At 33.8% G+C, this 11,697-nt stretch overlaps 1 protein-coding gene across 4 annotated transcripts in view; it reads right to left on the bottom strand.

Moving 5' to 3' along the window:
* Positions 1-339: 339 nt before the first annotated feature.
* The window catches only part of LOC149790267 (acyl-CoA 6-desaturase-like), an 83,749-nt gene continuing 72,391 nt past the window's right edge, over positions 340-11,697 (bottom strand). For 2 of the 4 annotated variants that reach the window (XM_089972314.1, XM_089972313.1), the window contains exons 13-14: positions 9,017-9,088; positions 340-8,207 (exon numbers count right to left, since the gene is read on the bottom strand). In XM_089972314.1, the coding sequence (XP_089828440.1) occupies positions 9,028-9,088 (61 nt within the window). In that variant the 3' untranslated portion in view covers positions 340-8,207; positions 9,017-9,027. Of the gene's footprint in view, positions 8,208-9,012; positions 9,089-11,697 lie in introns of all 4 variants that reach the window. The other 2 variants (XM_089972316.1, XM_089972315.1) reach the window with 2 other exon arrangements.

The raw sequence follows: 11,697 nt of genomic DNA, 5'->3' as shown, positions 1-11,697 counted from the left end.
TCACAGCAATTTATTTGTTCGTTTCTTGAGGTTGTTGTTACAGGATTCAACGCCAATTTCCAGCACAAGATAGGCTATACGTTGTATCCAGTATAAATGGTGGAGGATGAAACCTGTAAAACCCTGGAAAGAACCACCGGCCCATGAGAAGCTACTGGCAAGCTTTCTCATTTACCTACACTGGCTGAGCCCGAGACTCGAACCCATGCAGACAGAGGTGAGATGGCAATGATTCATAATAGTAAGCGCTTTAGACCACTTGGCCACTCAGGGCCCTTAAGGCCATGGTAATCTTACGCTTGGTAATTAATTTTGAAAGTGTTGCAGGAAAAATTCATGTTCAAGAATTTTTTTAATTCAAAGCTAAAAATAAAATACACGTGTCAAATAAATTGTGAACAATGGCATTGAATATATAAACTGCCATACAATAATGCAGAATACATATGATAGCTATAAATGACAAATGTTTCAGGCACTTAAACAAGCCAATACTAGCAACTGTCAAATTCTACTCCACCAAACACATCAATCCTGCTTCCAAATATTTAAACAAATTTAATGTGGTAAGGTTTTAGATATAATTATCTGCAAATAAATATGTAAACTTAAACGAATTTTACACATATTTTCTTACTTGAGCAAAATCAATACAAGAAAAGAAAACACGATTACTTGCAAACACATATCTATAATTATGTAAAGATAAAACAACAATGCAGTTTACAGTAACCTGCAAACATACATGATTTCTAACATCAATGCATCAAATCAAATGCTATCTCACATAATACACCATTATCTTACAGTCTCAGTATTATAATGATTTACTGATTAAAAACTTAATCTTGTAGCCAATTATTTTCTCTTCATAAATGTGCTACTCATTACATTTTTATTTGACACCTTTTTCAAAACTATTTATTTTAACCCCTAGGATGTATTACTGTGCAGACTGATATAAATGGTTCTATTAAAATGAACATATTTTAAGCTAACGTTTCTCTCTTTCTGGGCTTGCATTTCTTGCAAGGAAAGAATTTTTGAGGAACTCACTGTCAAAAGTATTATGGGTTACTTCCCTTCTTTCCTATCAGAAACAGAAATTTATGTCAAATCTTGTTGTCGGGGATTTTTCACCATTTAAGGCCCTTTATTACAACCCAGTTCCTATTTGACAATGGTTTTACACTATCAACTACATACACAAACAATAGAGAAAGCTAACCTGAAGCTTTCATCCTCACACTAAGGACTTCATCAGCAGACTGATTTAATCTCTACTGAATGTTAACTGTTGCTCGATGGAATGGTGAGCAATGTTAACAGATTGTCTCAGATATGCGGCAGGTTGTAACGGTCCCATAAGCTTTAGGTTAGCTTTCTCTATTTTTTGTGTATGTAGTTTAAAAGTTAAAAACATTGTCAAATATGAATATTACTACTCAATTAAGCTTTCACCAAAGAACAGTTCTTGTTATGAGGCAAGTATACAATTTCATTAGGTAATAATAAAATCATCAATCATGTACTTCATTATAAGGTGCTCTCATTATAAGGTATACTCTATGGATCCATGGACAGCATTATAATTAGTGAGTACCATATGTACAATATACATCATTATAAATCTATGGATCCCCTGGACAGCAGTATAATGAGGGAGTAACACATTTATAATATACCTCATTATAAGACAATCTCACTATCATATTGTATACTCTATAGCTACCATGGTTGGTGCTATAATGAGTATTGTATAATGTACTTCATTATAAGAAAGTGTCACTATAATCTATACTTTATGGCTCCTATTAACTGCATGATAATGAAGGAGAATAATGTGTTTTTTTTTAAGACAGTCTCAATGTAATATGATCTACTAAACGGCTCCAGTGGGCAGATTTATAATGAGAGCATACTCTGTGCATAATGTACTTCAGACAAGACAGTCTCAATATAATATGGTTTACTAAATGGCTCCAATGGGCAGAGTTATAATGAGGGCATACTCTGCGTATAATGTACTTTAGTACAAGACAGTCTCAATATAATATGGAATACTAAATGGCTCCAATAATGAGTTACGAGAGAATACTCTATGTCATGAAAATGTCAGAAACTGTCAACACTTCATTTATGTTGGTAACTTGCCATTTCTATTTTCAGAAACAGACTGGTACTAAAACTTTGGCAGTCTACATGAACATACAAAAAATATTGGATTGCTATATTTTTGATCTAAAATTATTGTACACTGTCAGAAAAGTGGACATTTGGACCATATAAAAAGTGGACATGTCAAACAAATTAATGAAAGAGCATTTTTCTTTTTACCAGTGTCTAGCCTCATATGATACTGCAAATGCCAGGTGTTGTAAGATTCAGGTTATGGGCAGTAAAATTCAATCGTACAACAGTGCTGCAAGAAGCATGTTTATTCCCTAACACATTAAACCCAACAATATAAACAAATGTAATCACTGACATACCTCAGCATGTTAATGCAAATTCACACATCTGTTGGAGCTATGAAGGGATAAGAAAAGCTTGGATGCTACTCTATTAACATCTGTATCATTTATCTTCCTTTTTAGATGACATGTACAGAATCACTTTCTAGATATACAAATGACAAGTCATTTATACAAGCAGCCTTGTCAGGGCCACAGGTGACAGATTGGTCTAAAGCACTCACCTTCACCAATCACTGCCATCTCACCTGTCTGCATCGGTTTGAGTCTTGGGCTTCGCCAAGGTGGGTAGGTGAGGAAGGCTTGCCAGTAGCTTCTCAATGGTCAGTGCTTCTTACCGGGCTTTTTCCCCAGGTTCTTCCTCCACCAGTTATTTAGGCTGCCATGTATACCCTATCATGCACTGAAAAACGATGTTGTACCCAAAACAAGAACAAAAAGCCACTGGATCTCTCCTGGGAAATAAATCCTGCTTCATCACTAAGAAACTATCCATAGCCCCACCCTTAACACATATACATTTAATTGACATTACAAGGGGAGTTAGTCTGTACAATCAGCAACGGACTCCTGGATCAATCCTTACCCCATCAACCTCCTCTGATGGAGTGATAAATTGGAAACCATGTGGATCCCCATTCAACGGAGTTTTGGTGGCTTTGATATTAAGGCAGTGAACTAGAAAGTAAACAGCACTTTTCATAAGACTTCTTGAACAAAAGAAATGGTACAATAATTGAACTCACTGCTTACACATTCACATTTACAAAGTTCCATAAAAAAATACTAGTATTCAAAAATAATTAGTCCAAAGAATGCTATATCTAAAAAGGCAAGAGGCCATGGCATCTAATTGATAACTCTAAGCCTTGAATTATGTGATTCAGTGACAAATACTCTAAATGAAAAACAGTTCTTTCCAATATTTTTTAAACCCAAATAAAAGCACAAGTGTACAACATATGACATAAAAGATGTACCACTACTGTCAACAATAATAATAATAATAATAATAATAATAATAATAATTTAATTTAACTAGGGTAACTCAGTTACATAACAGAACTAGTCTACCTTAAATAATTCACTTTAAGGCCTCTTCAACCATTAGGCCCTCATGCTAATTCACTTTAAGGCCCTCTTCAACCAGTAGGCCCTCATCCTAATCCACTTTACGGCCCTCTTCAACCAGTAGGCCAATATGCTAATTCACCTTAAGACCCTCTTCAACTAGTGGTCCCTTATGCAATAAGCTATTCTATTTCCACATGGGGACTGCTGGTCTGTACAACTGATTTTAACACTTGAAAATACACTTAGCACCAGTCTTATAAAATTGATGATCAGGCAAACTGATAAATAACTTAGGTACACCTCCTGGTTATGGATTATGTGATAGTCATTGAAATCTAAAAATGCAAAATTGTAAATTACAGTTTACATTATGGACAAACTATGAAATATACTTACAAAAAGTATTTATTTTTTCACTTCAGGGCAAGCATTGTGCGAGCATTTCAGACTGAGACTCTCCATGGCAACAGAAAACTGCAAATTTTTTATGCACCATTACCAATATGTCCCATCACTTCTCATAACAGAACATAACAAATCTTTAGATTTATCGTTCATTGCTGTCAAGTAAGTTTCTATGTACCATATGACATAAATGGTGTTTTGTTCAAACAAATGAGAAAAGTAAAAGGAGAAAAAACATGAGCAATGACTTTCAGTAACAATCATAGGTACAAGGATGTAACCAGACTCTAACTCGGTGTAAATCTCTTGGAATAAGATGAACGTCAAGTTGAAAAAGACTATAATCCAACTCAAACTGATACCAATCTCTCATCTTGTACTATCATTCTTACTTATGACATCGTTAGAATTTATGAAAAGGAACACATCTTTTAGAAATGACAGTCACTATAACACAAACATGTAGTGCATGCCAGAAAATACAAAAATGTTATTTAAAAAAGCAACAACAAAATGAAACATTTTAAAAAAAGGTTTCATGGCCACAAAAATACCTGTGGAAATCTTGTTCAAACTTTATATGCATGTATAACTGAGCAATATAAGCGAATGTAGTGTTGAATATATTTAAATAACAGAAATATGACCCTATACTCTATATAAAAAGTCATACCAATTTTTACTTCTGAAGGTAAACAGGATGACTTATCCTAAATAAAATATTATAACTGGATTTCAACACGTGGGTATTTAACTTTGTGGGGAGTACCAATTTGGTGCAGGAACTCCAAAAAGATAATCGATCAACCACATAAATATTAGATGTTCAAAACCAAACCAAAGGGAACAACAACAAAAAATCTCCACCATTTAAAAGTTTTTTGGGGCAAGGTAGTTTGTTCTAAATTTGCCATACATCTTTAAAGATCTGGCCCATCCATCATCATAATTTACAAACCCCTCAAATTCTCACTAAAAGCCATTCTGACCATTCAAAATGCAGAATGTAAAGACCAATTTATAAATCTGGTGAATCGGTTATAACTTGCAATATTTAGTGGAAGTTTTACAATGGAGGGCCAAGGCGATTCTTGTAACTATGTGTACCTCACTTGCTGCACTATTCCATTATATTTATGCAAGCAGCTCCGATTCAATCATCATTTTCTTTTGTGCCTATATTTGTGAGGTTGCGAAGGAGTCCTTGTTCTTTCCACAGAATGATTAATTTGTATTATGCCTTAAATCTGTGGTTTGTACTGACACAGAATCAATTAAAATCTTTACTCCGACAATTTATTCACGGTATTCAATCATTTAACTTTTTTAAATAGGGCTCAACAAATTCTTCATTAGGATCATGACATGTGGCAAAAGCTATTGTAACTCAGTTGGCAGAGCGTTAGATTCTTAACCGAAGGGTAGCAAGTTTTATATCTACCCGGGGCTAACTTGGGTCAAATGCCACAGACTGTTCTTGGGAAAGGCACTTAAAAATTTCTTTGACATGATCTTACCAAAACTGCTATTACAACCAACAAAACAAGACCATACCTTCATGCCCTGTGGCACTGTTCTCTCATTATCTTGTTTGTATACATGATGCTTACAAAGTGTGTGATGCAATAATTTTGATTATTTCAACAAAATTACGAATCACAAAGACAAAACAGATCAACTATAATCTACAGCTAAACAAATACAAAAAACTAGTCTAAACAATCATAATTATGGACAAAATATTGAACATTATAAACAGTCAACACACAAATATGTAATAACAAAATAACCCCAAAATTCAAAATAATTATATATTTTTCTCTTGTTTCTATTCCAAAAATATAACTGACAAAAATATATTATTCATATCAGCATAACAATCATCATCATGAATATATCAGGACTGGCACTGATCTTCAGCTGTGTTAAAAGATCACCTGGCACCACCTAATACTACATGCCAATCTTGTCAAGTTTGAAAGAGTCAGATTTAATAACAACAACAAATACACACAATGAAACTTTGCACACCTAAATTGTGCAGGATCGAATTTAAAATTTTGAGTTCTTAGCTTTCCAAGGTTCTCCATTTTCACCTCAAAAAGGGATGATTTATGTATGCTCACCCAAGTATAAACATTCATAATTTCATCCTCTTGAGTGCCATTAATGACACAACAAGTGGACCAAGTGAGCCAAATGTTGTTCACTAGTTCTATGACAGCTTGAGAATGCAAAAGCACATGTAGTGAAACTGAAGATGGGTAAGAAAAGATTGAAGTATATAGTTACAATGTGTTAATGTTGGTGTCATTTATCTTCTTTTCTAGCAAGTGTGTTTGTGTGTGTGTGTGTGTGTCGACATATATATATATATATATATATATATATATATATATATATATATATATATATATATATACACACATCTTAATATACAAAAAGAACTAGTCATTTACACAACCAGCATTATTCCCTAGATTTTTAACTGTCTCTGTGAACTAGGTTCTAATTTATAACATGGGAACTGTTCATAGCACCACCTTTCAAGAATATACATGTACTAATATCGCATGGTCTGTCCTTACATCCCTGTGGCCTAGCCCATGTGGTCACAACTTGTGTTTCTGACCAGAATGTAGCAGGTTCAATTCCCACCATCTGATTAACATGGATCCTCATTAAAATGTTACTGATTTTGCTCATAATCAAACTCATCTATGGTCTTGATACAGACTATCACATACAAATCTCCTCAGAAATGCAGTCTCTATATCATGCGCACATGCTCAGTCAACATGATGCCAGTCTGCCTCACTAATATGCATAGATGTTGTTCATAACCTAATCTGTCTTGTATTTTGATGATACAAGCTTTAAGTCCAGGTCTGATCAAAACCCGATCTGAAATATAATTTCATGAGTTCACATGATTGACCAATCAGATGAAAGATCACCTCATTAATAACATGGATGTTACTTGAAACTGAACTCATCTGAGATCTTGTTAATAGGAGTTTAAATACAAACTTGTATCAAAATCTGATGAAAAATATTGCCTTAGCCAATCACATGCAAGATTATTTCATTAAAATGCATGGATATCAGTCATAATTAAGTTATTCTAGGGGATTAATGCTATAAGCTTACACACCAAATCTGATTAAAATCTAATCAGAAACAAAGCCTCAACTGCATTCACAAGCAAATGGTGACAGATGATGCACAAGGGACCTTGGCTTTTGGACAGGGAAGCTGAATTTAGTCCTTAAACATTCTGTGGCTTTTTTTAACCACTATTTTGGGTCAAAATAAGAAAATAAAGGTTGTGAATAAACAATAGTTTTTTGGACTGGGTGGGTGAGGATCTGTTAAGGTTTTAAAAGTCTGTTCACGAATCAAATCAATCCTGTTAAATTGAGTCCATTCTCTAATCAAATCAAGTATGTTCACTTCAATCAAATTTTCTACAATTGTCACCTTCACTGAACAGCAAACTAAACATTTATAGTTCATCAGGATCTGAAAGTTATTTGTACCATCACCCAAAGTCTACTAGAATGTTAGATGTGGACTACCATATCCTGATCACAAATGGTCCAGTGGACTCGGACCAGAAATCAAGAAATGCTCAATAATTATTCAAATCTTAACCAGAACAAAAACTCGTACGACAATAATTACAAATGACCCACAACATATAAAGGCTCAAAAAGCTCAGTTTTATTCTGACATTTTTATAGTCTACTACACATAAGTTAGAATACTGGACTCCTTTCACAGAAGCCCACTCAATTATGATCCAATACGTTAAATGCTGTCAGACCATAATGGTATGAAGCTGTTTGAAAAATTATCGTAAGTGATAGTACTGACAAACATCAATTACACAAGAAAAGCTTGCAATGAATCACTGGACTAGATTTCTTGTTTAGAGCTAAACTGTGCAATATAATGGCATGAATGTTAAATGAAATCCAGACTGTTGCATTTCATCCATAAAATATTCTAAACTCTTCATCATGACTGATGTTTTTGATACCGAAAAAAAAGTTCTGTCCTTATTGTCCATCATTACAAAATATTGGCATGAACAGGAAGTTAAAAAGCAAAAACAAAATAAAGCACTATCTATAATATACAATCTGAACATTATTCAGAATTCTAAATTATCTGGAAAATTCCCATGCCTCATTAGTTGACAAATGCAGTTAGGGTTGGTCTTGGTCCACTAGCCATATCTGATGACATCTGCTACAATAGAAAAATCAAAGTATTGAAAGTACTCTTAGATTGGAGAGCTTAGTCATACTAATTTACAAGTCATTGTTGTTGTTGTTGTAGAGCTTAATACCATTTTTCAGCACAAGATAGGCTATACATGGTGGCCAGTATAAATGGTGGAGAAAGAACCCAGGAAAAACTGGGAAAGAACGACCATAATTTACACGTAAGATCAAATGTGAGAATACTACTCTTTATGTAATGATAATTATGGTCAATTTCAATAATGTCAACAAATTACTACAAATAATCTTTTTATTATTAGTCTAAAGTTTTCTTTACTTTATGTCACTAGAGAATTCCTGTCAATATTCTTTGACTATTTTTGTACATTTTCTTTTTTTTACATGTCAATAGAGAAAATATATTAACATTTAAACATTTGATGACTTGCTGTGGTGACATCCTTTTAAAAGGATTTTTGACTATGTTTCACATACCTACATAGGCTGAACCAGAGACTCAAACCCACAAAGACAGAGTTGAAATGACATTGATCCATAATAGTGAGTGCTTTAGACCACTTGGGGGCCCACTACCACAAATTAAATCACTGACTTGAATTTTAGTTAATTTCCTTAACATAAAATTGGCTTTAAAGGACAGTGGACCTATTTCTTTTTTGTTAGTAATTTTAGTTGATCATAGTTTGTTACTATTATTAGTAATACAAAATATATCTAGTCAAAGAGAATGGATAATAAGCCATGGTGGGATTGACCAAGAATAAAAGAGAGGAAATACTCCAAATTTCAAACAAAAATGTTGTAATTACACACTGGAATATATCCTAAAGAAGATGGTGAGCTTCATATGTGGCGAGCCACAGATCCCCTGAGCTCTTAAGAGACCTGAAAATACAAATTGAATAATAATAATAATAATAATAATAATAATAATAATAATATTAATAACAATAACAATAACAACAATAATTGTTAAATCATCAAAACACAGATCATAATTTGTCTCAATACAATGCAGGAACTATTCCAATACAAAACAACTTACAGCACAATTATATTTCAGTTCACATTTGATCAGGCGTGAAACTTCCTTAGAGATTCTCCATAAATAGTAGGATGTAACCCTTAATCAACTTTGGAAGTATCCATCAGATTAGGGACCTAAAACAAAGAGTTATTTTTACTATATTAATTGAAAAATATGTCAGAGTTCCTGCAGACTTTACAAAAATAAATTCCATGACTTTTCCAAAACTATTCCAGGGCCATTTCACAAAACTCAAGGACCAAATCATCTTGCATTATTGACTGTGTTGTGTTGCAAACAAGTGTTTTTTAATTGGAGCTCTGTGCCATATAAAATTAGCAGTTATCAATTTTTTAACTCAATTGTCCAAAGTTCCATAACTTTTCCAAAACTCGGCAAGATATTGAGAAATTCCAAGATTTTTCAAGGCCCCTGAAATCGATTTTTTAAATTCCAAAATTTCTCCAGGATTCCAGAACCTGCGAGAACCCTGATATGTTGATAACTATGGCTTTGCATTACTCCACAGCAAAAACAGGGAACTCCATGTTTGATAAGAGCAGCAAAACCCTCAACCCCTAAAACTTGAATGGTTCTGTTCCCAAATCAAGTGGACAGTGGGTGGGTGATTTGGATTTTTAATGTAGCTTTAACAATTTTTCAATCATATCGCTATGATGTCTGCAGTGTGGCAGTTTATAGTGATATCTAGCACTAGGGCCTCATGCCAGAGACATGTAATATGATGTCCCAACCAGTCACATTATCCTGACACCAGGTGGACCAGTCCTAACACTAACCTCTTAATGCTGAGTGCATAGCAAGGCATCTGTTAGTACCATTTTTTAAGTCTTTGGTATGATGCTAGGCGGAGTTTGAACTTATTACTGTAAGGATGAAAGACAATAAAATGCTCGATATATAAATCAACATTGACCTGTGTAAATGAAAGTAATCTGAAGGTGAATACATTTAACGGAAAAAGGATCAAGTCAGATTTGAAACATACTGGTAAAGCAATAAAATGACTTCAAAACACAAGAATGATGTTAATTATGTTTTTATTTTTTGTAAATAAAGCAGCACCCAATTCATGCAACACCTGTTCACTGTGGGATAAAATGTGATCATTTGCAATTATTTCTTTGCTGCATGGGTGTGAATGCTAGTTGATTGCATAAACTTTAGTGGTGTATTGTTTGCCCTGGTACTGAGAAATTTAAGTGTGATTTTTTTATATATTCTGAGTCAAGTTCAATTACTGTACTTAGACTGTTTTGTGACTGCATAGCCTGGCATCTAGACCTGAGTCCATTAATTTAAATATCAATCCCACAATACCCCAACACAACCTATCTGACCTACAAAACATTTTAACAAAAAACTTCAATATTAATTATACTGCCAACATAGCTGCTACTACCAGAAGGACAACATGTGTAACCCTAGGAACTATACAAAATTAACACAAGTAATGCAAGTGTATTACATAGCTACCAACCCAAGAGTAAAAAAAGTACTGACTGCTTATCATAAAAATACTGATTTTCAGGATCAGTTACTGATTAATAAAACTTTAATGATTATGTAACTATTAACAACATCTGTAACGATCAGTAAAGTAACTTATTTAATTATTTAATGTCAAAGATGCATGTATTGCACTCTTGCACCTTCTGAATGGACACCCTGTTCCATTCGGGTCCACATTCAGAAGGTGCAAGAATGCAACACACTCAGACACAGGCTGTTTATACGAGCTTTTTTCCACACCTTTTTTCCAATCATTATCGATATTTCAATTTACCATCTTTCACTGACGACCTGAATTCTGTGCGATTTTTTTACTGAACTGTTTTCCTTCTAGTACACGAGTAATAATTTGTGGTTCTACTGTGTGGAAAAAGGGTGCAAAATAAATCGCCAGAAACACTAGTAAGTGTGGATGGTTCATTTCTAAAAGAAATTAAGTAAACCAAACTTTGATCAAATTACATCAACGTTCTCTCTGGCATTTATAAACATCGTCAGTTCAGGCTGAGTGTTGATGATGAAGCAGCAAGCTGATTATTACTGTTTCATCTTGTTTTGTTTCAATGGCACCTCCATGCCCAATAGCAAAATCACAATAACACAATTTGCAAAATGTAAGGTTTTCTCCTTTATTAGATGGTTTCACAAATCTAAACAGGATGGCACAGTTGTCCTTCCAGATTTTTTTTCTTTTCTTTGATGGAGAAAATTCTGGATCTTCTGCTTTCCTTTTCCACATGATTAGAAGTTGAATACTAAATACAGTGAAAGCGGCAACTGTTTGTGCAATCCATTATGGTGGTTAAAGACTGGCATGGTAGCCTTGATTTCAAATCAGCCAATCATATTTTAGAATTCATATTCATATTCCATGTGATACATTTACTCTCAGAATGGAACTGTATACCAATTAAAAAACAGAAAATTGCAAGGA

This window comes from Sinohyriopsis cumingii, chromosome 10 (genome assembly GCF_028554795.1).
Source record: "Sinohyriopsis cumingii isolate HCF-2022 chromosome 10, ASM2855479v2, whole genome shotgun sequence".
NCBI lineage: Eukaryota > Metazoa > Mollusca > Bivalvia > Unionida > Unionidae > Sinohyriopsis > Sinohyriopsis cumingii.
The sequence above is the reverse complement of the archived record's forward strand: the minus strand, read 5'-3'. Positions and strand labels throughout refer to the sequence as shown.